General features: G+C 44.2%; 1 protein-coding gene across 1 annotated transcript; it reads left to right on the forward strand.

Moving 5' to 3' along the window:
• The first annotated feature begins 620 nt into the window (after nucleotides 1-620).
• LOC149859885 (putative lysosomal acid lipase/cholesteryl ester hydrolase) lies at nucleotides 621-27,848 on the forward strand. Its single transcript, XM_090056677.1, has 11 exons — nucleotides 621-719; nucleotides 2,908-2,970; nucleotides 7,355-7,465; nucleotides 8,642-8,759; nucleotides 12,281-12,479; nucleotides 13,059-13,168; nucleotides 20,227-20,363; nucleotides 23,204-23,350; nucleotides 26,637-26,708; nucleotides 27,021-27,086; nucleotides 27,615-27,848. Exons 1-11 carry the CDS (start codon nucleotides 708-710, stop codon nucleotides 27,846-27,848), a joined length of 1,269 nt encoding a protein of 422 aa, XP_089912803.1. The 5' UTR covers nucleotides 621-707.

Raw genomic sequence — 27,848 nt, forward strand, 5'->3', positions numbered from 1 at the left:
AGCAGCTGAACAAGAACTAGCTGTGGGAGGGAAGGTAGCAAGGGAGCAGCTGCAGACTAAGTGCAGCAAGCTGCCAATCAAGCTGCACACCTGTAGCAGGTTGGGAGCACACCTGACCAGAAGAGCTGTAAGCCTGGGTTCCTGAGGCAGAGGGGCAAGGCATCCAGAAACTCTACTTGGAGGAGAGTTCCTGCTAGTGCAGACAGGCAAAGGGATGGAAGCTGTGGGTCAGAGCAGGGTACCCCAGGGACCAAGTAGTGGGGAAGATGCTTGTGTGTAACCTGAAGGAAGCCTTGTATGTTTTATTTAAAGCAATGGGCTTGCATAGTTTGCTGAAGGGAAGGACAGGAGGACCCACAGTGGTGCCTGGGAGGCACTTTAGATCCTGAGCCCTATCCAGGGCAGGCTCCAGGCTGAGAGAGCTAGGGCCTGAGCCTCAGCAGTGAGAAAGGGACAGGGCTAAGCTGGTCCAAGCTGAGCTCTGGTTTGCCTTTTGGATAGATTCTGTGGGAACCAGAGGACAGTTTAACTCACTCTCCCTGAAGGTGTTTGTGTTTCTGTACAAATTATGCATCACTTTTGAGAAATCCATAAATGAAAGACTGACTATGACATTTTCCCAGGAGAGGTGCAGGAACAGGTTTCAGTCTTGGTTTAGTTGCTTTGCAACTGAATGTTTCAGTTACAGTAGAGAAGAGAAGCTGGTGATGAAACTTTTGGTGAGGGTGTGTCATCTTTTTCAGCAGAAGAGAAAAGATAATCAGCTTAACAAACTTGCTCTGCACTTACTGGAGACTGCTTGTTTGCACTTGACTCTCAGTGAATGCCTGGAGTTGCCTCAGAGTAGCGTGTCCTTGCATATATACATAAAGTAGGAATAATGTCTTTCTTCCTTTCATGTTTCTGGGCTCCAGAAGTCTGATTGTAAATGTAGCCCTGGCCATCTAGAAAGGTCACACTGTTCTTCATAGTTTCAAACTTTGCAGGGGATGATTTAAGTCAGGAGTGTCAAACGTATAGTCTGTAGGATATGTCTGGGCCATAGAGCCCCATGACCTGGCCCATAGGTCTTGGACCAACTGCTCAAAGTTGGGCTGGCATGTGGGCTAGACACCATACCATAGGCAATGACCATAGCACAGTGTGTTGGTATAGGGCCTGTACTGCATGCAGCACCCTCACCGGACAGACCCTATGGAACTGGGCCAGATTGGGTTGTGCCAGAGCTAGTGCACAGGGTTGGTCTGGTAGGGCATATGTCAGCTCTGCTCTAGATGTGGTGCACAGGGTCAGCACAAGGCTTATGCTGCACAGGCCACCTGGCCAGACTGGTTCTGGGTACTGACTTGGGTGCTCAGGAACATCCTGGGGCCCAATCTGGACCATCACCAGAGCCGGCTTGCAGCATTGGGGTGTGTGCAGCATGTGATCTTTGCAGGTCCCAGGCTGAGTAAGCCCTGGCATGGGGCCGGTGCATGTCTGAGGACAGACTGGCCATGCATGCTGCATGTGGTGCCCAGGGCACACACCTTCAGTGCCCTGCCATAGCAGCCCTGCACGCTAGCTCTGGTGCAGCCTAACACGGCCCACAGGCTGGCTCAGCAACCCTTATGTGGTCCTAGGGCGAGATGACTTGCACACCCTCAATTATAGGTGATCGAATTAAGCATCAAATAAAGATCTGTACTGAGGTCAGTGGAGTGGGGACTGAACAGAGTATTGGTGATCTGAGGCTTGTTGGTTGAAGGAGACTCAAAAAGTCTGCTTAGGTTTCCCTTCTCTGCAGACACTCTATACACACGAAGTTTTTAGCATGTGAGGTTTAAGGTATGAGTTATGAGATGTAAGATATGGCAGGAGGTCTTTAACTCATGCTGGTACTGTTCTCTTACTGGCATTGGCTTAGTACAATGAGGTTCTGCATGTTCTCCTTTGTCTCTCAGTTTGCATTATGGCATTTTTAAGCTGCTGAAGACTTCTACAACTTCACTGTGATTTCTGAGCATATGAGATCCCTTGTCTTCCTTGAAAACACTTTGGCTTCTGTAACACTTTCTATGAAATGCTTCCTTTCCTCTGTTAGTAGGACTAGTGATTAAGCAGTTGCTTCTGTGTCTACACTGAAGTGAGAAGTAATTGTTCCTTTTGGTTGTACCTCTACCTTCCAGTCAGTGGATTGAATGAAGATTAATATTTTAATACAGTTTTGTTCTCCTAAGGGACAAAGATGTGGAGCTGACCATAAGAGGAGCAGCTCTTGGGAGAACCTCACTTACCTCCAAAAGGGGACAGGGGTTGTCTCTCTTCATGAATCTGTGACTTCAGGAATAATTCTGATGCTGAGAAATGTTTAGCATGGCAAAAGCATGTGTTGAAACAAGAGTTAGTAGTTACTGGAAATGCTAGCTAACTGCATATGACTCCTACTGCATCCAAATGCCTGCTGCAAAACACAACTGAGATGATGTTTGCAAGAGGGTGATGACAACGAGCAAAAAAATCTTGGACAAAAAAATGCACTGAGATGGCAAAGAATTGGGTGGATTCCCTCAGCCTCAAATTGCAGCCTCTTAGCAGCTTGTTTGTTTGAATGTGTTTTGGTATGCACTACAGTAGCATCATTATTGCAACCCACTTAATTTAAATTATGAAATAAGTTTTTTGCCCTGTGGGCTACAGCTTGGGATGGGTGTTCCTAATAGTGCACTGAATGTGAAACAATACAATTGCACAGACTCAGAAACTAGCAGAGAGAGAGAGAAAGTGAATGAAAGAGGTTGTAGAACAGATTCAGAACTGCTGCTCATTAGGGAGGGAGGGAGAGGAAGGGGAACAATTATTGTTTCTTTTAATTTTTTTAAGCAAATGGCAGTCCTATTTAGTTCATTTCATTTCTTTTAACACTAGGAATATCAGCAGTGCTCCCCTTGGAAGATAGGTACTGCATCTGGGTGCCACAGAAAGACTTTGGTGAGAAAGATCTCTTCCCCTCCGTTATTCAAGACTGGCATGTTGGTATTTCCCGGGGCAGGATGAGGGATTAATCTCTTCTCTGTAGTTTTCACCATGCAAAACCAATTTGTATGTAATGATGCAGGTCCAGACATGGCAGATTTGGTGTTGTCTGCCAGGGAATAAATCTTTATTGAATGGGGCTTCTTGTCCCTTTTTTTGGTTAGAAGATAACTTTGCTTAGGGTCAGCATTTTCCTCCACTTTTTCTATTTTAAATAAAGATATCATCAAAAAAGGATCCAAAAATCTGTAATTTTAGTAAATGAAATGCAAGTTAAAACATTTCTCGCTTTCAAAACTGCCTGATCAAGGAGGGAATTTCTACGCTTGCACCTTTCATTCATGCCACCAAGGTACTTTGAACTGTTTCAGCAGATCTCGGGATCCACCTTAATCTTTTTTGGATTAAGTATTATGTTTCACCTTTGAGACAGAGCCTCCTCACAGGGGTTGTACAAAGTTGTGGTCAGTGTGCTGAAATTTTGAGATGCTGGACCATAGTTTAAGACCTCCCCTTAAGGGCATTGAGCATGGGGTGGCTGAAAAATACAAGGAGCTATAGAGGCATTGGAAACAAAGATGCTTGTTAGGGAGCCCAGACACTGTATCATGTAAGATTTTTTAAATTGTACAGTTTAAACTAAGGATATATTCCTTGGGGAAATAATGTTCCTTCAGATACAGCTCACATGGTAGATCTGGATTATTTAATTAAAAATATCATAGACGGGCAATCAAGGATTGCAGGTAGGAAATGTCAGACTTCAGATTGCCTGTACAGCTCGTAACAGCTCCCTTATGCATATATCTTGGTGTGATGTGTTCAACGTGTGTTGATTTCCTTCCTCCCCTCCCCCATTTCCATAAACCATATTTCTTGCTGAGCACACATGCAGTATTTTCCCTTATATCACTCTCAAAAATGCCATTCTCCTTACAGAGAAGACTGGTTTGCAAAATTTAAGATGAGGCAAGCTCACTTCAGGGTTAATTTCAGTTTGAACCAAGTTGGTCAAGAGTCAGCACTTGGCTACAGTCGCTGCATAGTCTACCTGTTGTAAGGGAGTAATTTCCATTGCTGTTCTCAAAAAAACATCCAGTATCTCTGCATCTGTTTAAAACCTCAAAGAGAAGTATTACTAGGGAGGCAGCTCCTGAAATTCTCATTTCCCTGGCCTGGGGAGTCTAAAATGGAGATACGAGGTGACTGAACAATTGAAGGTTTTAAGTTTGGGAGACCTTTTTCCAAATTGGTCCTGCCTAGGTCTTATTTTATTATTTGTAACTTTCTAGGGGTTTGACAAAGATTAAGACAAATGAAATATTCCTTCAGAATACAGCTCATGTGGTAGGTCTGGATTATTTCATTAAATATAATATAGTTGGGCAGTCAAGAACTCCACATAGGAAATATCAGACTTCAGGCTGCTGGTGAAGCTTTTAACAGCCCCCTCATGTATATGCCTTAGCATGGGGTGTTCAGTTATGTGTCAATTTACCCCTCCCACCCTTCCCCTCTGCTCAAAAGAAATATAGTTTATGGAACAAACAAATATTTCCCCTTATCTCACTCTAAAAATGCTATTTTTTAAAAAAGAAACTGGTTTGGAAAATTGAAGATGAGGCAGACCCACTGCAGGGTTAGTTTGTGTTTGAACCAAGTTTGTCAACAGTCAGCACTTGGCTATAGGCGCTGCCTGGTCTACCTGTTCTATGGAAGGAATTTCCATTGCTGTTCTCAAAAAGCTTCCAGTGGCTCTGAATCTGTTCAAAACCTCAAAGCGAATTCTTGCTGGGGAAGCAGCTCCAGAAATTCTGGGTGGTCTTGAATGGAGATGTGAGCAACTGAGGGTTGAAGTTAGGGAGACCTTTGTCCAATTTGTTCCTGCTTAGATCTTATTTTTTTATTCATAGCTTTCTAATGGTTTGGCAAAGAATCTCCATCTTTCTCCTTTCCCAATTTAAAATTTTACGTTCATGAGAATGTAAGAACTGGCATTTAGTGGTGTAATATGAATGTAATGTGTAACAGGAACCAGGGGGCAGTTCGTAGAACTGTGCTAACTCTTAATTTGGACCACAACTTACAGAAATGCCCGAAACTTGGGGGCTAGGGAAAAAGGGAGAGGAAGCTTGAGGCTGGAGTAAGGGGAAGACAGAGCAGTGTGTACCTGGAATGTGTTCAGCCCTACTCAGCAGGGTGCACAGTAGGGGCATGCAAAATGGGCCCTATTCTATTTAGATTCAGCCCGAATCAGAGGCAGTGATTTGATTCATTGATTCGGGTCACTGTCCCTGATTTGATTCGGCCGAATCCGACTCTGAATATTTGATGCTGATTCGGAGGATCAACGATTCAGACATAGATGCAGCTTTAAAAGTTTTTTCTATGTACCTTGAGGTACCAGGCATGGCTCATGATTGCTGTGATTGGAGCATCCCACAAGTGTGCAGGGGGACAGGCCGTGTGCTCAGTGGTGAACCCAGAAATCGACCAGAAGTACTTCTGGTCCACTTCTGGGTCTGCTGCTGAGTGTGCTGGGGAACCTGTGTGCTTCTGTAGGATGCCCCATGTGCCCCAGCATCATAGCACTCACGAACCCCTGCTACCTAGAGATATGTAGAAAAACATTCAAAACTGTCCCTATGTCCGAATCACTCAATCTTTCTGAATCAATTTGGAGGGTTCCAATTCAATTCAGAGAGCTTAAAGGGTCCTCTGATCTGATTCGGATTTGGAGATTCAGCCACTGAATTGGGCCGAATCTCTGCTGAATCAAATAAGGGACCGAAGCTTTGCACAGCCCTAGTGCATGTTGGAGTTGGAGATCTCACTGGCATGACAGAACTGTGAAATGCAAGAGCTTGACTCAGACTTGGGGCAGCTGCTGGCTCCTGTTTGAATGCTTTAGGGACTAAAGTAGGGTTACCATACATCTGGGGTTTCCTGGACACGTCTTCTTTTTAGATCCTCCAATCTCAATCTGGGCATTTTTTAAAAAATATGATTGAATGCCTGGGCTTTTGCTCAGCTCAGCTCAGCTCAGCTTTTCTCAGTTTTTCCCAGCACTTCTGAGCTTGCCCTAGCAAAAAGCTGCTTGGGGCTGAGGGCAGGGTGATCGGAGGCAGGGTGCACATACATGTGACTGATACGTAACCAGGCAGCAGGTGGGAAGCATCCCAGCAGCTAGATACAGGTAAGTCTGTGTGGGGCAGGGGTTGAAGGGCCCAGGCTTGGGGACTGTTCTGGGGGAAGTGTATGTTGGGGGGAGGGGAGGGAGGGGTGCCAGCAGGGCCCTATGAGCCACAGAGACACTAGCCTTAAGAATCCTTGCCAGCCCTGTCTGTCCTCCAGTTTTCTCCCAGTAGCAGAGTGAGGGTTCCCTGTTACAGGCTCTCAGCTGCATTCCTCTCAGTCCTGGAGCCTCACATTTTCCTAAAGACACCTCTGCGCTGAGATTTCTCACTGTTCTGCTTCCGAGCAATTCTTTTCAATGTTTCAGAATTTCTGACTGGATGGGAATTATAGGATCTGATTTTCATTAATGATAGTATGAACTTTCTGGGGTATAATGTGAAATATAAGCTTATTCTGACATCTCATATATGTGAAGGGTATGAAACATAAATAGGTTACAAGTATGAGCTGTTATTGCTCAAGTTTAAATAGGAATTGAGAGAACTCTACTTTGACAGGGTTTGTGAGAGGATATTTTACATTGGCCTGGATCGATTTCATTTCTTGCTAATGCCTGGCCTTCATTGTTTAACTTCCCATTGGGAAATCCCAACTTCTTTTGCTGAGCTCTTGTTGTTTGTCTCTTCACCCCTCCATATGAGCAACATGTTATATAGACTGTAGAAACCAGAAATGGGTGCACATTTCTGACTTCCCAATACCCTCCTGTTCATACATCAAGTGTTTTATTGGTCAGATTGTTGCATGTGATGTTCACAATCAGTTAACTGTAGATGTCAGCTCCTTTAAAGGGTCTCTGCTTTATAGAATACAGTCTCCTTTCCAGTAAATAACCTCAATTCTGTGTTCTTAAAATTGTGAGTTATGTCCCATTTTATTGTGCAACTTAAGAGTTGCTAGTATGCTATAAATCCACAGGTGATTTCTTTGTTTAGCAGCATTTTAAATAGCCACATGGTACTGCTGAACTGTTGCCTGCTGTTAATGTAAAGTTAGGTTGCAGCAAGCATGGTACTAGTTTCTCAAGTTCTATTGTGGTGGTCATTTAAAAAAATAATCACAATATACATTTCCGAACATAAAATGAAGTCTGTGTTAATATTAATAACACTATATTTTACCAAGTGCACTTGTTTTACAGACAATAGAGATGTGGCTGTTTATTGTAGCGCTATGTCTGATGCAAGGAACAGGCAGTTCCGAAGTTAATGGAAGAAAATGTCATGTGAATCCTGAACAGTTCATGACTATTGTAAGTTGCCTTCACTGCCAACTGTGTAATATGACTGTGCAAAGAATGAATCTATGCCATTGAGAAAAGCCTTATCAGTTTGTCACTGAAAGAAGTGGGAGATTAGTGTAAGAACTACTACAGAAAAAGTAGCATTTATATATTCAGCCTTTTCAGTGTTTTCATCCTTTATCCTGATGAGTTGTCAAGGATAGTAGGTGTCCTCAGCCTAATCATAGAAAATCTATTATGTGGTTAATTATTTGATGCTGCAGTGTGCTAAACCTAATGAAACTTGAGATAAGTTTCACTGGATTCTTGTATGGAGTTCTAAAAAGATGTTGAGCAATACTTTGCTTCTCAGTTTTGCTTCTTGGCTCTCAGCAACCGGACTCTTTACAGAGGCATAGCTCAGCAGTTCCACCTTCAAGGCAGCCAGGATGTATGCAGAGGGCAGCACATAATGCCATCTTATCAAGTGCAGTGGCAGCTATTGCACTGAGGCAGCAGTTATTTTGCACCACCCTACAAAGACAGTACCAGGGTTGTTCCAGTTGCTCCGCACTTAGTTATGTTACTTCCTCTTAAGTGTTCTAAAGCAGAATATTTTCAGGATGCCTCCCAGTTATGATACTGGATCTGAGGTTGTTGACCATTCGGAAAAAGTTTGAAAGGTCAGAATTTGCGACCCAGACTTGTTTCTATTTACAGATGTAAATAGATTTAATGTTTGTATTCCAAGTTCCCTATTTACAATTTTATCCAGAATTGACATTTTCTTGTCACTGACTATTGTTTCTACATGGAAAAGGAAATTCTATTAACTCTTTCAAAAGCATGGTGACTATTTTACTTAATGCTCCCATAATATTTCATCACTATGTTAAGATTTGGATTAGTGAAAAGAAAATGTTGAAATCTGTGCATGTTTGGTTTAAAGTATGTTCAAAGCATGGAAAACACAGCCAATTCCTGAACCTCTGATTTCTACAAGCTATGCAGTATCTCAGAAACTATATAGATTCTCAGAGAAGTTTTGCATGTTTTTCTGGTTTTGGCCAGGAGAGTAAATTAGTTTCAGAAACAAATTCACATTGTTTTCAGTCTTTATTTCATGCCCTAGCTGAAATGTGGGAAGGACTAGAGCTTATAATGATATAAACAAGACACTTGGGCAATTCCTGATTTATTTTATAGAGTGAGATGATCAGTTGCAAAGGATACCCCAGTGAGGACTACGAAGTTCTGACAGATGATGGCTATTACCTGGGCCTGAACAGAATTCGTCATGGTAGAGAGAATCCGGAGAGGACAGGTTGTTCCATTTTGTTTGACAATAATATGCAAAATGAAATAATGGTCTTGCTCTTAACCCAGAGACAATTAGCTATTAAAGCAAATATGTAAACTCCAAATATGGTTTCTAAGCCTGAAATATGAAATAAAAATAGTAATCCTTTTGTCACCCTGTATTTCCAAACTTGTTTCTGAACAATAAATTTGCTTAGTATTAAAAAAAAAAGAAAAAAACAGAGGTGCACCGATTTAAAGATTTTTTGGGGGGGTGAGGGGGCTGATACCAGTGGCCAATTATTAATGAACTATATTGGCCAATATGCAGCCCAGAAGCCTGGAGACCAGCCTCTGGCTGGTAAGTCTGTTGTGGGGAAGGGGCTGGGGGAGGGAAGGGGCATGGGGGTTGCAGATTGAGGTCCCTGCTTCCAGCACCACTGCTGCCTGCCCCGAGCACAGTCCCCCCCCCCGACTGTGAAGAGCCCAGCACTGGCCCCAGCCCCAGCCCCAGCCCCAGCCTGCAGTGGCAGCCTGTTCTCACCCTATGCACAGATCCAAGAGGCACATGACTCCCATGGCTCCCCTGGAAGTGGGCAAAGCAGTGGAATCTGCCACTCCCTCTCCCCACACCCTCTGGGTGAGCCACTTATGGCTCTGTCCTGTGCCTCACCTTGCCCTGCCTGGGCAGTGCCAGCCCCAGCCCCAGCCCCACTCCCTCACTCCCTGTAGGGCCCTCAATCTGTGCACCCCATGTCCCTTTCCCCCCACCCCCCAACAGACTTACCAGCCAGGTGCTGCTCTCCAAGCTCCCACATACAGCAGCAAGGGAGGTTTATTGACAACACAGCCACATCAACCAAAAAAAGCTCATTGCTGATAATGTTAATTTTCCTTGTATTGGTACCAATACAATGTGGACAAATGTATCAGTGCATCTCTAAAATATATATATATTTGTTTTGTTGTTGTTGTTGTGGCATCAGTGTGTGGAATGTGTGATGGTCTAGGTCTGTGTGGTTGGATTGAGCCCAACAGGGAATTTGACTGTTCTCCCCTTGAACAGTCAGATAGTCCCTTGCACTATATGACTGCTGTTGGCTAGAAAATGATATTTAGAGATTTGATTTTATGAATTGATTTGTAGATAAAGTAGATATTGCATTAGAACAATAGTCTAAGGGAATGGCAAGGCTTAACTGGTTTTTAAAGTCCCGTTTGTGACAAAGTTTCCCAGACTTCAAGGCAGATACCATGTTTGAGTCCAGTGCATACACAGGCTGTGAAACTGAAGATCTAGTGTGCCCCACTGTTTCAGAACATGATGGGCTTGCCACGTTGGAGGCAGGTCACAATGGCCAGTGGCAGAGCCCCTGGGATTTCAGGTTTTGGTGGGAAGACCAAATTAGGAGGCTGGGGCACGACCAAATTTAAGATGTGTTCATGTGATTGGTTAGGGGAACAAAGGAATACACTGACAGGATTGAATCTGGACAGTATGACACTCACAGGGAGACCAGTCAATGATGTTAGAAAATGCAGAGTCATCAGGAGGGGGAAAGGATACAAAAAGAGGGATTTCAGAGCAGCAAAGGGTCTCTGAGGGGGGAAACTGAGGCCACCATGGATAGAGGGCATACCACCAGCCTGTGTCACCCACCCCACTTCTCCCTGCTTCCTACCCCTACTATGTCTGAATGTACACACAGAAATTCACACAGAAAGGTACACATAGACACAGGTGAGCACCTTTGCCTCTCACTCGGACACAGATGCACTCTCCCTGAATAGACAGACACAGATGCATATATATGCATGCGCACATACACACACACTTTTCCCTCACAGTATCTCCTTCCTCCCCCACTCTCAATCACATGGAGGCAGCCTCCCCACCCTGTTGTAAGTCATGTGTGGCTCAGTCTAGCTCCCCACCCAGCCCCTATTAAACTTACCTGCAGGGAGCTGCTGTCTGGCTGTCCTGTGCAGCCACACAGATGCAGAAGGGCAGGTTGGGCTGGGCTAGGCCAGGATCACTGAGCCATGTCTCTGCAGGAGGGCAGCAGCAGTGGGAGGGGTGGCTGTCTGGCGGGGCTAAGATAAATTTTAGGGGGCTATAGCCCCTAAGGCCCTCCCAGTGCCACTGTTTGTAAAGGCACTGTGCAGCATGGCACTCATGGCCCAGCCTGGCCTGGCCCTGACCAACCCTAACCCCCACCAGGTGGGGTGTTGCTCTCCTGGCCCACCATGGCCCTCTCCCCACCCAAGGTACAGTGCCACCTGTCCTGCCCCATTCCCTTCACCTACCCCAGGTGCAGCATGTCTCTCCCAGCCTGGCACCAGCCCTGGCCCCCCTGGCCCCATTGGTGGAGGGACCCTGCTTCCAGCTCTAAGGTAAGCAAATGCAAAAACTGCAGTTTTAAACTTGGCACCATTTTTGTCTCCCTGCTAGGTGACAAAAAGGGGCACTGAGTTTAAAACTGTGGCTCTTCCCTGGTGATGAGGATCCTGGGGCCCTGAACTGGTAGAGGCCTCTGGGCTTGTGCCCAGCTGGCCCATCCATTAATCTGTCTATGGCACCACAGGCTGAAGCTCAGGTACTGACCAGATGTACCTTCCCTCTGTGACAGCCCTAGGACTGGTAGATAAAGAATTGGGGGGTGGTGAGAAGTATATTTTGTTTGCATTACCTGCATTATTCTTATCTGGTATCACTGTGTATCAATAATATTTGCCTATAATTGAATGGAAGAAGTTGTGGTCAGTGTGATGGTTTGCATCTGCCTGGAAGGAGTTACCTGGGTCATAAATCCAGTGCCAACAAGTGCAAGAGAGAGAGTTGGAAGGCAATAAGGGGAAAGTGCTGTTGTACTGTAATCAGTCATCAGACTGACCCCTGATTCTGCAAAAATGTAAGAAAGTCCTTGGTGACTAACTGTAATGTGTAGAGTTGAACATATGCCCGGGGCCTTCATATGAACTTGTAAGCTTTGGTGCCCATAGACAACGGGACAAATACAGTTTTAGGCTTCAGGTATGCCAGTTCATTACCGTATGGAACAGAATAACTGTACTGCTCTGAAGGACCCTTAAGGTTGCTTTACAAGTATGTAATCAAAATATTTATCACTTAGAGACATATAAGAGATGGGGCTGGAGGGACTCGCCTCTGAGTAGAAAATAAAGTTAAAAGTGAGTACATTTCTGGTTGAATGTGACTAAAACTAGGAATGCCCAATGTGATCCTATAAAGTTCTGTTGATAAAGGAGGAATGGATTGTGCCCAGTCATTTCTCTCCCAAGAATTTTCACCAGTCCCGCTGTAAAATCATTCCCTGTCTTTTTGGAAGCCAACCATAATTTATATTCATCTTTAAATATTATCTTGAAAAGGTGATGCCAGTACTTGCTGTAATTCTAATTCAGTTCAGAACTACTCTGCTGCACAAAATTTAAATAAAATGTTCCCTTGCAGAAGGGAAGGAATTAGGTTATGATTATATTGTTGGGAGTGTGATTTTGTCTGATCACTTGTTTCTTTTTCAGGTCCCAGGCCTGCTGTGTTGCTGCTGCATGGCTTGGTTTTAGATAGTAGCAATTGGGTTGCTAATCTTCCTCATAACAGCCTGGGCTTCATGCTAGCAGATGCTGGCTATGATGTTTGGTTGGGAAACAGCAGAGGCAACAGCTGGTCTCAAAGGCACCAGAACCTTTCTGTTGATCAAGAGGCATTTTGGGATTTCAGGTAGATTTAATGCAGTAAATTGTATAGAAACAACTGATAATGTTAATTTTGTGATTCATTCTGGAGATGCTATTCATGCATCTGTATGGAAACCTGTGATCATTGTCTAATCAGACAGATCTTTTGGTTTAGTGGAAGCAGGTGCTGGTCCACAATGGCTGAGGGCAATTTGTTTTGTACAGAAGACACATAGGCTAGAGCTGGTTCTATGTTACAGAACTAGGTGGAGATTGTTGCGAAGAATTCCTCTCAGCTGTAACTTATGTTCGCACTACTAATTCCTCAGTTTTTAAGGACTATATCTGCTTGAAATTCAGATTCTTCTCCATTACTAGGATATTTGAAGCTCTTTAACATGATCTGACCCAAAAAGCCATGATATTTACTATCACAAGTCCAAAAATCAGTAAGACATTTGTACTACTGCATGCAGGGGCAAAGATCTGAAACTTCAGGATGGCAGAATTAACTGTTGCACCTATTAACTAATATCTGGCAGACCTGTGATTTTCTAATGATTTTGTCAGTGTAGCTGCACAGAAACTGATTTGAATGTAATTTTGTCTTTTTGTTTTTCAGTTTTCATGAAATGGCCATCTATGATCTTCCAGCCATGATTGACTTTATTCTGCACAAGACTGGGCAGGAGAAAATATTTTATGGTGGCCATGCTCAGGGCAGCATTATAGGTATGTTTAAAGGAAGACTCTGGTTTGGTGAAGGTGAATATCCCTCACTGGTGAACGAACAGGTTGGGAACTATTTAGAAAAGCTGAATGTGTACAAAGCAATGGGCCAGATCCAATGCATCTGAGGGTGCTGAAGGAGTTGTCTGATGTGATTGCAGATCCATTGGCCATTGGCTTTGAAAGCTCATGGGTTTTGGGGGAGGACCCAGACTATTGGAAATGGTCAAATGTACCACCCATCTTTCATAGATTTCATAGATTTCATAGACATTAGAGCTGGAAGGGACCTCAGGAGATCATCGAGTCCAGCCCCCTATCCAAAGGGCAGGAAGTCAGCTGGGGTCATAGGATCCCAGCAAGATAAGCATCCAATTTACTCTTGAAGGTGTTCAATGTAGGTGCTTGAACCACCTCCGCTGGCAGACTGTTCCAGACCTTGGGGGCTCGGACAGTAAAAAAATTCTTCCTTATGTCCAGCCTGAAACGGTCTTGCAGGAGTTTGTGACCGTTCAACCTCGTCATCCCTTGGGGCGCTCTGGTGAACAAACGTTCCCCCAGATCCTGGTGGTCACCCCTGATAAACTTATAGGTGGCTATCAGATCACCCCTGAGCCTAAGCTTTTCCAGGCTAAAGAGTCCCATGGCTCTCAGCCTGTCATCGTAAGATCTGTTTTCCTGACCTCTGATCATGCGCGTGGCTCTCCTCTGGACTCTCTCAAGCTTCTCCACATCCTTTTTGAATTGTGGACCCCAAAAGCATTTTGGTCGCTTTACTAGCCGCAGCATCTCACTGGAGGCTCATGTTCATCTTGTGGTCAATGATGTCCCCCAAGTCTTTTTCTTCTGTAGTGCTAACCAACGTAGCACTGCCGAGCCTATAAGGGTGCTGCAGGTTTTTCCTCCCAAGGTGGAGAACCTTGCATTTTTCGGTGTTAAACACCATCAGGTTCTCATCTGCCCATTTGCTGAGCTTGTCCAGGTCAGCCTGGATCACCCGCCTATCTTCTGGCGTGGATGCTATGCCCCAAAGTTTGGTGTCATCAGCGAACTTGGCCAATCCACTCCTGACTCCAATGTCCACATCGTTAATGAAGATGTTGAACAGTATGGGTCCCAGAACAGAGCCTTGAGGGACCCCACTGGTCACAGGGCACCATGATGAGTGACTGCCATCAATCACAACCCTCTGGGTCCGACCACGAAGCCAATTTCCCAGCCAACGGATCGTGGTGGAGCCAAGGCCGCAACTGGGCAGTTTGGCCAAGAGGTGATCATGGGATACCAGATCAAAAGCTTTTCTGAAGTCAAGATATATGACATCAATCTCTTTTCCCTTGTCCAGGTGATAGGTCACCTGGTCATAGAAGGAAATGAGATTGGTCAAACAAGAGCTACCCACAACAAACCCATGCTGTCTGTCCCTTAGAAAGTTAGCCTGGGCCAGTCCCTCAAGGATGGCCTCCTTAATAAACTTTTCTAAGATCTTCCCCAGGATAGAAATCAGGCTAATGGGCCTGTAGTTAGCCGGATCCACTCTCCTCCCTTTCTTGAAGATCAGCACCACATTGGCCTTCTTGCAGTCTTCTGGCACTACACCAGAGCGCCAGTAGTTTTCAAACATCCGTGCCAGGGGCTGGGCTATGACGCTCGCCAGCTCCTTGAGTACGCTGGGGTGCAGGTTGTCAGGGCCAGCTGACCTGAAGGTATCCAGCTTCTCAAGGTGTTCCTTCATGAGGTCAGCATTGATGGAGGGTAGGGGATCCCCATCACCCAGATTTCTTTGTCCCATAGCAGGCATGGGCATCCCGTGTGACTGATGAAAGACGGACGCAAAGTACCTATTTAATAGGTTGGCTTTTTCCTGGGGGTCAGTTGTCAGTTGCCCCATCTGGTTTAGCAGGGGTCCAACATTGCCCTTGCTTTTCCTCCGGCTCCCCACATATCTGAAAAAGGACTTTTTGTTGTCCTTGATGCCTGAAGCTAGTTGGAGTTCAGTTGCAGCCTTGGGTTTCCTGGTTTGCTCCCTGCAGGACCGGACCAGCGCAGAGTAATCCTCCTTGGAGGTGAATCCCATCCTCCATCCTTTGTAGGCTTTCCTTTTTAGCCACAGTAGGTCCGCTAGGTCCCTGGAGAGCCAGGGGGGCTGCTGTGCCTTCTTGCTGCCTTTCCTCCGTGTTGGAATAGATTTAGCTTGTGCACTGAGGATTGCTTCCTTGAGAAGCAACCACTCTTCTTGAACTCCCATCTCCCTGGGGTCATGGCCCCTGAGGGCCTGACCGACTAGCCTCTTGAGCTTATCAATGTCGGCTTTTCTGAAGTCAAGGACTTCTGTGTTGCTGACTGACTTGCCAGCTTTATGGCAGATGGTGAAGGTGATCAGCTCATGGTCGCTGTCACCCAACTTCCCATCAATCACTAGGTTGCCGATTAGGTCCTCCCCCGTAGCCAGTACTAGGTCAAGTAGCGCTTTGCCTCTTGTTGGCCCATAGACTTCTTGAGTCAGGTAAAGGTCATCCACACACGAGAAAAAGCTTTGCGCCCACTCAGGTTTAGCTGAGTGATCTTCCCACGAGATGTCCAGGTAATTGAAGTCACCCATGACAACCAAGGTCCTGGAGCAAGCGGCCTCAGTCAGTTCCCGGGCGAACTCCTGGTCAAGCTCGGGACTTTGAGTGGGAGGTCTGTAGTAGACTCCCACCGTTGTGTCCCCTGTGCTGAATTCCCCACGAATTTTTACCCAGAGGGTCTCTAGCTGTCCATGCCGGTCGCCAACATCAGCTTGCAGGGACATGTAGCTTTCCTTATTATAGACAGCTACACCCCCGCCCCTTTTGTCAACACGATCCCTCCTGTATAGGGTATAGCCCTCTATACCCATGGTCCAGTCATGGGTGGAGTCCCACCAGGTCTCCGTTATCCCAATGACATCATATTTCTTTGCACTGAGCAGGGAAGGGAGGGGAAGAAGGATACAGGGAACTACAAACCAGTCAGCCTCAACTTAGTCCGCAGAAAAATTGAAGCCATGGAGGGGGTTGGGGGAGTGGGGAGGTGGAGCTCCCTATGCAGTGTGGGGCAGTGGGGGGCAGCAGGGTTCATCCCCCACCTGGCGGCACCCGGTGAGCACTGGGGCTTTTATTTAAAGGGCCAGGAGCTGGAGTGGGGAGGTTGTGGGAATGGGCAGGGTTGGGGGCTGGCAGGGGTCCCCCCCATGGTCCCCTCCCCCATCCTCCAGCCCCCGCTTCCCCCCTCCCTACTTACCAGCTTGGAGTCTTACCAGGGAGCTGCAGCCACCAGGGGCTGTGTGAATCATCAAAGCTCTCTGAATCTTTTCCAAAGATCTTTGAATCGAGTTGGACCTTTTAATTGGTCTCCTTGGAGATTTGGCCATTAAATCAGGCTAAATCTTCGAATCGAATCACCACCCAAAGCTTCCCACAGCCCTAGTAAGTATTCCCTTTGGTTCAGCATTGGTGAGGCCACATCTGGAGTTATGTGTCTGGTTTTGGGCCCCTCATTATAGAAAGGATGTGTACAAGTGGGAAAAAGTCCAGCAGAGAGCAGTGAAAATGGTTTGTGGGATGGAGCACATGACTTGGGAAGGCAGGCTGAGGGAACTAGTCTGATTTAGTCTAGAGAAGAGGACGCTGGGGGGGTGGGGGAGGGATTTGACAGCAGCCTTTAACTACCTGAAGGGTGGTTCCAAAGAGGTTGGAGCTGGAATATTCTCAGTGGCAGCAGATGACAGAACAAGGAGGAATGGTATCAAGTTGCAGCAAGAGATGTTTAGGTTGGATATTAGGAAAAACTCTCATTGGGAGGGATGATACTGGCTGGAATGATGTAGTTCTGGATGGTCCTGCTTTGAGCAGGAGGTTGGACTAGATGACCTCCTGAGGTCCCTTCCACACTAAATTTCGATGATCCAATGGGTGTAGAACCCAGGGTGTGGTAACCTCAAAGAGAAAGGGTAGTTTGATCTGGATTCCCATTCTTTTTGACTGCACAATGACTAGAATTTGGTCAAATCAGGGATCTTTTCCTGGAATCTCCACTCAGAATGTTGTTGATTTCTATAAAAAACAACAACAACAAAACAAAATAAAAGTGCAATCCACTATTGGTTTCAGGCTTGGATTTCCTTATTACTCACCCTGCCCTTCTTCCCCAAACTCAAATATGGCTGGTTTACTTTTGGGAAGTAAAAACATGTTTTTCTTCAGTCCATCTGTGTAATAGTTACTCCCTGCCCCCCAAGATGCTCCATACCCCTGATCACCTATGCTGCCTTTCTTTGTACATGTTCTACTTTCACTGCATCTTTCTTGGGATGTAGACATCAGAAATGATAACTGTTCCAGATGTGAGAAAGTTCAGACGAATACTATCTGGTGCTTGTAATTTATTAATGTTAAGCATATCGGTTTTCTTCAAAACATTCTTTCTTCTTAGTTCAATTTGATTTAATGCGTCAGATCTATCTAGAAGGAAGAATTGGCCCCATGTAGGAATTTTCCTCAATATCATAAAGACAGATGCAGTCCATTAATTTATTCCGTGTGGCTGTAATGTCCCTGAATCGTACTCCTTGGACACCTCATGGTCCCACCGATTGTCTAGCTGGCTTCTTGCTTCTGATGTATTTAAAAAAAATATTATTAACCTTAAATATCTTTTGACAGATGCTCTTTTTGTGGTTTGCCCTATTACATATTTACATTTAATCTGCCTGAGTTTGGGTAGGTCTTTTATGTTTTTAACAATGCCTGCTATTTGGTGTTTTTACTGGAGAATTCTGTATCTTTTCTGATTTGAAATGTTTGCTTTCCTAAAGCTTCTAATACAATACTCTTAAATGCTTCTAGGCTGCCTGTAATCCTTCTGCATTTTTGACTGCTCCTTTTAACTTCTTTCTAACTAACTTCCTTCTTTTGGCCAGGTACAGACATTACACTTTTACCTGTATAAGTGTTTGGAAACCAGTCTATACCCATAACTGGATAGGAATTCAGCACACAAAACTGGCCTATATCCATAAGAGAACAGAACTTAAGTACTGTTACCAGATTTACTCATCACTTTGGGGTGTGCTCATTTATTAGGGATATGTTTTTAGGGTCTTTGTAATTCTATCAATGTGCTGCTTGTGTACTTGTGTTTCTATACGGAGCTGTATATCTCCCTTCTGCAAGTCCTCACCCCCAACGGAGCTATCTTGCAGGGCACAGTTTCAGTGGGGCTGGGTTTCTCCAGTCACCAAATCAGTCATACATACACACTGATTAACGTGACATGCCTGACCTGGCCGGGTTGATCAGCATGGATGTGCTGATATCCTCATGTGCCAAGTATCAGTTTATCAGAACAACAATAAGCTGCAGTCAGACACAAGCACACAGTTAAACAGAATACCTCTGAATCTGGCTGGGTGTCCAGCTGACACCCTCACGGGCCAGCATTCAGTTCATTAGGGCACGTCTGAGCCAAACTGAGTCAATCAGTCTGTACAAGCTGATGTGTTTCAAATTCAGCACATCCCAGTTTTTAGCCTCTTGATGAGCAGACCCCACAGTATTTTTGGGCTTCACAGGGATCTTTAGCTTAGGTAAAAGAAGAGTTACTACAGAGCAAGTGGGGAAGGAGAAGTAGAGAAAGAAAAATATACCCAGTTACTACCAGTTTGACTATAAAAGTTATTTATTGCTAAGTATATGAAATATATAACAGCACTAGTAGTAATAGACATGCAAAGGAAAGCAAACACAAACAATTACAATACTACCCTGGTTTCACTAAGTATTTGGGGAAAATTAGCTCAAGCTTCTTCAGCCCAGGCCCCTGTAGTCTACCAGTTCTAATCCCAGTCCTGGTAACTTTAACTCCCTACACTTCTACTTTCTTACCTTAACCTTTCCCCAGGTATCCCAAGTACACCAAGCACATACATGCATACACATCACAACACCCAACTTAGGAACTCACCTGTGTGTATGTGTAGGTGGGTGGTATGTGTGTAAATTAGTGAATAGACATATATATACATACATAGATATCATTGTGTGTGTGGTATATAAATTAGTAATCTGCGTACGTGTATTGGATGTGCAGGTGTTTGTAACTGGTAACTGATTCTGTCTAAATTTGGTGTGTGTAGCGTGTATGGGCTTAAACTGGTGATAGGTGTGCATGAACCTACACTGGTTATTTTGAATGTGTGTGTATCTGAGTTGCTAGTGTGAGGTGTGTGTATGTGTATGTATATGTATATATGTGTGTGTGTGTATGTATAGATATATGTGTGTGTATGTATATATGTGTGTATATGTGTGTATATATGTGTGTGTATATATATGTGTGTATGTATATATATGTATGTATATATGTGTGTGTATATGTGTGTATGTATATATGTATATATATGTATATGTATATATGTCTGTGTGTATGTATATATATATGTATATGTATATATGTATATGTGTATGTATATGGCATTGTCTGCATCATGTATGAATTAGTGATCTGTATCTAACTTCTCGGGTGTGTAGTGTATGTGCTTGAATTGGTAATAGGTATGCATGTGCCTAGGCTGGTTTGGATGTGTATGTACCTGAGCTGGTAGTGTGTGTGTATATGCACCTGATTGAATTGTGTGTTTGTATATGTGCAATTGTGTCACACCCTCCTGTCTAACAGCGCAATATTCAGATCCTGAGAGTTGGCCTGACCCCACAGGGCAACAGTTCCTGGCAGATGGAGCTGGACATAGTAGCTTTAGGCAGGATAACTTAGACCAGTCTTTACTTTCCCATGAAAAAAGTTAAGGTTTTTGACACTTTCTCTCAATTTTAAAAGTAATTTTTGTCTATTCTTTGGTTCACTCTAATGCTGCATTTGTATTCCATCTGACTAACTTTTCTGTAGCAAACATGATTTTGTTTAAAAAAAAATCTATGAAATGAGCTCTGGAAAGATCATTTAATTGAAGTGAATGAATGTTATCATTGTTATCTCTTTCAACTTTTGAATGATTGCTGTAATTTTTGGTGATTTCTCAGGTTTCATAGCATTTTCAATGATGCCACAGCTGGCTCAAAAAGTCAAAATGTTTTTTGTATTGGGTCCTGCACACACATTGCACTACAGCAAAGGTCTTTTATTACCCCTCTTAGGACTTCCTGACGTGATGCTGAAGGTAAGTGACTTGTCCATACATTTTATTAAGCTAATGAATAACTCATTGTGGATTAAATCAAAAAGGGGTTTTATTTTCATGTGCTTACTATATATATACTCTTTTGTATTCACCCATATGGCTGACATAGGTATTGGAGAGAGATTCAAGAAGATAAGTGCAGGGAAAGAAAACTCTCCCAGTTCTTACAGAGCAAGTTTCATCATTTAGCAGAAAAGGAGGGAGGTGGTGGGGGGTTAATAACAGATTATGAATTAAGAAATTGGTATTTCCCCTGGCCACATGCAATCCTTGGAAATACGTACATATATTAGTGATGGTTAAAAATGCAATATAAGCAATTCCACAGTTTTGGAATATGATTGAATCCTGTATTGGGATGCAAAGAGGGGGTTGGAAATCTGAGATTTAAAAAATGAAATTTTCTAAAGTATTGCTTTGACTTCATTTCAAATTAATTTTGTTTCAGTATTACAGTAACTTCATTATACCATAATTATTAACAAATTTCAAATGATTCAACCTTACTGAAGTGGAACTTTTTGAATTTCTAAAAACGATACATTCGTATATTCCAAAAGAAAAATTTGAGGTAGTTCTTGAGTTTCCTGAAAAAAATTTCCATTTAAAATAATCAAGACTTTGTGACAAAATACTGTTTTATGAGGACATATTAGATCAACTCTACTATATAACAACCATTTCTGCATAACTAGTGACTTATCTTGCTTTCTTTCAGCTTTCATTCCTCTTCAATTATCCTATGCTTTTTCCTTAGCTCCCTGTATTGTTTTCTCGTATCTGACTCCTGAGCTAATTGATGGTCCTGGTTTAAAAAAAAAAAAGTATGTGATTGGGAAATGTTTTAGGGATTGTTACCTAATTGGAAACATCCAGGCGTGCATTATTAAGCCATCATAATGTTACAAAAGCACCCAAAGCATTGTGGGAACCCTGGCAGACTTTGATCTCTAATACATATATCTCTGCAGCTTTGCTGAGGCTGAGTTCCAGATAGTCAGCTGAGCCCATATTCTGTGTGTGTGTGTGTGGGTGGGTGGGTGAGTGGGTGGGTGTGTATAGAGGGCTCTCACACTACATAATACAATTATATATACAGTTACAGATATTTTCAGACAAAGATACTGATAGAAACTGTTATCATGTAACTGTCACAGTCCCTTGGGAGTGGTGGGACATGTTACGGGCCGGACAGCAAATGGGCCAGGCAGGACTGAGGGACCTGCTGCAGGATGGACAAAGTCCCTCCGCAAGCTGTGTTTTACCCACCCTGATGTAACTGCTGCATCCGCCTGTTTTCTGTAATGTTGGTTACACATATTATCACCTTTTAAGTTTTTATTTCATTTAGGGTTACACAGATTTAGCATGCTCATATGGCTACAGAAGCATGAAGGTGTAACAGGCCTGTGTGGCCTGTTACATAATGCTGCAATTAACCAGTTAATTGCACAATAAATTTAGACTGGTCATATGTACCAAATAATTACCACACCATAAAAATGACTGTCCAGCTTTAAAAAGAGCCAAGCAGCTATAAAGCTAGTGCTGGAAAATATATAACTACTCCATACCTGTTTTCTCTCCAGCATTAATGTGAATGTGTAGCAGAGCTCAGAATGCTTGGAGCTGATGAACACTCTCAAGTGGCAATGTTCCCTTGATTTAAAAAAAAAAAAAGGTTTAAAAGTTACAGTTAGCTTGCAAGTTGTTAAGAGCAGGTTAGACTAACATTTGCCTGAGATGATTAGGTCAGAGAGGATCCTTTCTTGAGTAAGGAGGTTGGGCTACCTGACCTCCCAAGTTTTCTTCCAGCCCTAGTTTTGTATCATTCCATGAAAAATGCTGTCAAAGTGCTAATTCTTCTTCTTTTGCTCATGCTCGCACTCTCTTTCTCTTCCCCGCTCTCTGTTTCTGTCTGTGCACAGATCTTGCTGTCTTTTAATGCAAATACCTCAGTTCAAAGAAAAATATTGACAGGAAAATTAGTCAAAATCAAAGAGTGAGGGAGACTGAACATGTAGCATGCTTACCAAGATATGGCATTCCCACCACATTGTGTAGGCCAGCAATTTCAAGTGTCAGACCTTGCCTGATTGTGAGTAGTGATTTGAACTTGGGTCTGTCACGTGCTTGGTGAATAAGTACCTGACATCACAGTCCTGGCCTATTTTGGGATGCTCTTTTACTTGTACAGTGTCTCCTTCTGGTTTGTTTAGCATTTTTTGAAGGGATTGCTTTTGGTCAAATGTGGGATGAAATCAAAATATGCAGTCAAAAAAACCTGGAAGATGTAATTCTTGTTTTCTAGCCAGTTGTCTTATCAGGGATGGATGTGTGTGTGTCTGGAAAACGGTGCAATCCAGCAGCCTTGACCAATGAAGTGTCAAAATCAAAAAGAAATCCTAGCTGAGTGCAGTTAGTAATTGCAGTCCAATTAACTGCAACGCCATGAGGAAATATCCATTCCCAATTAGATACATTAGGGTCAGGGGCAGATGGAGGCAAGTGTTTGTGTGTGTAAGTGTGTTCATATATAAAACAAGAATGATAGAAAGAAGATGAAGAGAAACTTCCATCCTTGACAAGATTTCTATCTGTGTTAAATAAAAAGGCAATGATTTCTGACATTTTTAGTACAGTGGTGATCTTGTTTGCCATGTTAGAAACTCCTCATTAAATTGACCTCTCATACTTATCCTTTCTGGCATCTACTTTTCCATGATTTATATGTACTTATACCTATTACGTTATGAAAAACTATGATTAAAGTATTGTTTAAAAGCATTGTAGTGAACATAGCCCTTGTGTTTACATAGATAATATTTGGCAAGAAAGAACTGTGTCTACTGAATAAGAGGTTGAGAGCATTTACTGCTAGGATGTGCAGCAATCCTTTAATAGACAGACTTTGCGCCCAGTTCCTTTTCCTGAATGGTGGATTTAATGAGAAGAATTTAAATGTGGTATGTATAACAATGCTCCCAATTTGTATTGATCTGCATTTATGTGAGAATCTTTAGAAAGTTGGAAAAATGAGGCGGTTTTCATTGTTGCAGGCGCTTATGAGTCACATCACCTATTCAGTTAGAATGTGTTATCCCCTCTGTATTGATTTTTCCATCCAATAACTTTAACCACTTTTCACACAGTCAGGCCTATATCCACTTTGTATTTTATTCACATATCTAAAATCTCTGTGGAGATAACAGGCATATTTTCCATGTAATGCCATGAAGAATTTCCTTTCCTAGTTAGTGTATTCTGAAGGCACTGCAGAATAATTTAGATGGGTGTCATCTACTAATGCCATCTTTTAGTTTCAAATGATGTGTTCTTGTGAACCTAATCCTTCTGTCTCACTAATGACTTCATCCCCAATGTTCGTTTTGAGTTTCAAATTAGAGAAGAAACTCAAGACCTCAAAACAGTGTTCAGGTAATAGTTTTTTATCCTTAAACATTGGGAGCTATAGAGCATCTCCATGTTTCATACTGTCCTGGAAAGAATGAGAACTCAGGCAAAGTGCACTCCATATTTGGCCCATGTTGGCATAAAGCTCCGTGGGCATGTTCAGATGAGCGCGTACGTGCCCCTTGCAGTGGCCCAACCTGCTTTGAGATGCTGCAAGAGGCACATGCGAGAACAAAAAAACGAACTACAAATTTGCAGTGCAGGGACAAAATTAGACCCCTAGATATCGAGGAGTCAAAAAATACTCTGGGCAGCCAGAGGCTTGGTCCTCCACAGAGATGCTCTGGTAGCCAGTCAGAGCATCTCTATGGCTGTCCCTCACCCCAGTGCTGAAGCACGCTGCCTGCCCATGTGGACCTGGCTTTGTGCTAGGTAAGTAGGGGGTTGGGAGGGCTGAAGGAGGGGGGAAGGGGACCATGGGGGGGTGCCCGACCATAGCCCCCATTCATTCCCTTGCCCCTCACTTGCTCTCCCACCCTGCTGCAGCCCCAACATACACTGGCATGTTGTGCCACTGGGGGCTTCATGGCACAACTCCCCTGCATGGGGAGCAGTGGGGCTTGGCCCCAGCTGCCTGGCACCCCTGCTGCTTCAATGAATGGGTGTGGCCATCTTAGCAGGGTGCTGCACACTGTCTCAGAGCTCTGACTGCTCAGGCTGAGTGGTGCTGAGCACCAGGTGACAGCTGAAGCACACCTGAGCTTCCAGACAGCGTGTGGCACCCTGTCAAGCCTGGCCATACCCGCACAATCCAGCAGCTGCAGTGCAGGTGCCAGGTGGCCAGGGCCAAGCCTGCTACCCCCCCACTACCCCATGATGGGGCTGTGCTATGAGTTCCCTGTGGTCCCGACTACTGCTGCTGCTGCTAGTAAGCTGTGGGAATGTGGGAGGCTGGAGCTGGGTGGGGAAGCAATGGGGTGGGGAGCAGGAGCCAAGAGGGGGAGAGATCAGGAATCTGGAGCTGACTGGGGGAATCCCTGAATCTTCTCCAGCCTCTTGCTCATTCTCCTGCTCATCTTCAGCCTCCTGCTCATTCCCATGAAGCAAGGGGCAGGGGCTGGGACCCTGGAGGCAGGGCAGTCCATGTGCTGTGTGGGAGGGCTGTGCCCTGTGGTGGGCAGGGGGTCCACCCCTCCTAAGCATTCCCCACACCCACCCACACACTGACCCACATCCCCCCACATCCCTCCACACCCACCCACATCCCCTCATCATGCACCCACCATGTGATAAGGAAACCAAAAGCAAACATTAAAACATATAGATATTTAGGATTTATTTTATTATGATGCTAGAGATACTGGTAGGCTTCCAAATTGCTTTAATATTTTGCCCCAGAAGCTCCTGTTTATTTGTAACGTTCAAATACCATAGGCCCTAAGGCACACTCGGCTAACTAGTATCCCCTATTGTATGGGGGCTAATGGGTGAATGCTACAACAAAATACTTGGGACAACAATGTCAAAAAATAGGACAGGAGTGACATGAGGGTCAAATGGTCAAAAAGTAAACATGAGTGCACCTGAGGGGGACACTGAGCAGAGTCCCCTGGGCCACACCCACTGATCCTCAGAGGAATCCAAGGAGCTGGTGGCTGCTGCCCACTGGTGCTCTGCCCAGAAGTGTGTGCAGACAAGTGAGAGGAGAGTGGCCTCACAATCTCTGGGCACCTTCCCAGCCAGAGCCTTCTTTCTGGTCAAGCACAGGGCCCACTTGGCCAGGGTCAGGAGGAGGTTGACCAGGAGGTCCCAGGACTTAGTGGGGCCGCAGATGGGGTGATCAAAAACAAAAAGGTGGGGGAAAAAAATCAAAACAAAAAGGGGGGTGAACAAAAACAAAGGTGGAGGGGCTGCAGCCTGGCACACTTTGGGGTCAGGTGTGCCAGGGTTTTCCTCTGCCCGGAGACGGGGCAGGAGACCCAGGTGTTTGTGAAGCTTGCCACATACATGCCCATGGTGATGGCTCTATGGAGGAGCTGCCAGCTGAGGTCCCCAGTGGCTTGTGGGATGAGGGTGGAGTACAGACTCAGCCACTGGGGTGCCCTAGCCACGGCCTCGCTGAGCAGGTTCCACCACTTAGTATCTGAGTGGGACATGAGGGCAGCATGATTGATCATGCAGCATGCAAGTGTATAGAGGTGGTGGTGATGGACAGTTGAAAAGTGGACCGGTCTGTTGTCCTTCAGCCCTGCCCATGCTGGGAGCCACCCCACCATTCTTGCCTCCAGCTGGTGCCAGTTCTATGGTGGGGAGGGGTCTGTGGGTGAAGGGGTAGATCCCCAAGTAGAGCAGTGAGCCCACGCTTCAGTGGATCCTACAGAGTGCAGGTGGGAGTGAGCCCACCTGCCACCTGTCACCCACTGCCAGGCCGAAGCTCTTGACCAGCTGACCCTGGCAGAGGATTGAGGCACTTGTAGGTTTCGAATAGGACCCACTTTGGACACCCCTAAAGGGCAGTATGTCTTATAGATAAGTTATAAGCAATCTGAAGTTGTTGACCTGTAGGACTTGACTGAAACCAGCTGCAGTGAATTAACCAATTCTTAAGATATTTAGGAATACTTTGTAAACTCGGTGTAAATGAAGCCTTGATCTAGCGTATTTCCAGGCAGTCTTTACACAACTCTGTTTTCTTATGAATTTCCTATGAATTTCCAGATTACTAGTAGTTCTGTGACACAGCTGTTGAGGGATGTGCTTATTGCTTACAAAGAAGTTTGTCTTAGTTCATCCATTCAGAAAACACAGACATCTGAAATACTTAATTTTCTTTTACAGAGCCGGACAGATGTGTACATGTCAAAGTTTCCAGACTATACATCTGTAAAAAATATTCTTCACTGGGGTCAGGTAGAGTTCTATTAACCAGTGCTATTTTCAATTATACTATGGTGTGGTTTGACGTTCTGTCCCCTCACTTGATTTATCCAATTAGAATTCAATTTTGATCTTTTTTTGGAGAAGTAGATTATGCATAGTAAATGATGGGAATTAAATTAAAAATTATTCCATCTGTTGTTAGGTCAACATAATTATCAGGTGGTTTCTTGGAGAATGTCACCAGATAGATTACACTCCTTTATCAGTTTCTCTGGAGGGGATAGTATTTTGTTCATAAAAGATGGTGTGTAAATTTTGCTCTACTTTTCTTTCCTTTTTTAGAACAGAAAATCAGGAGAATTCAAATACTTTGACTATGGCTGTAAGAACAAGGAGAAATACAACCAGGTAAGGAATATTATTGACTGTTGACAAAGATGATGATAAAAAAACTGACAAATGAATAACAGTTGGTTCATTGGCACGGTGGGGAGCAAGGTGGCACATGGCAGAGAACTGGATCTGTACTTCTCTGGATCCTTGTGTTTTAATCAGCATATGGTTTGTTCTTGTAACTATTTGTAATTTCTTCTGAAACAAATGTTCCTGAAATATCTGTGAAGAATTTTTGTAAATCCTTATATTCTTTATACAGGAACACTTTAGGATGGAATATCCTGTGCCAGAGATGGCCATTGCCCTAGTTCTGGGGTGGATCTTAAAGAACACTTTTTTTTTTTTTACTTTGCTCTAAATTAAATGCAGATAGATTTATAAGAACAGACTTCAGTCCTGAAGCTTCCTATCTGGGATATCATTTTCTTGGTAAAAGGAAGATCCCTGTTTCACATGCTGCTCTTTTATTTTGACAGTCATTTTGTGTAAATGTTCATTGTGCCAGTAGTCTTTGAAAAGCTCTCTTACTTTTTCTACTAGACCACCCCTCCCTTCTACAAGGTGGAAGATATGATTGTGCCTACGGCGCTGTGGAGTGGTGGCCGGGACTGGGTTTGCCCCCCTGAGGACCTCTCCCTTTTTCTACCTCGAATTACCAATTTAGTTCACTACAAGAATTTTCCTGACTGGGACCATTGGGACTTCATTTGGGGACTGGATGCAGCTCAGCGCATGTATAGTGAAGTTCTTTATCTGATGGAGCAGTATCGGTGA

This window comes from Crocodylus siamensis, chromosome 7 (genome assembly GCF_052110815.1).
Source record: "Crocodylus siamensis isolate JL-2025a chromosome 7, ASM5211081v1, whole genome shotgun sequence".
Classification (NCBI taxonomy): Eukaryota; Metazoa; Chordata; order Crocodylia; family Crocodylidae; genus Crocodylus; species Crocodylus siamensis.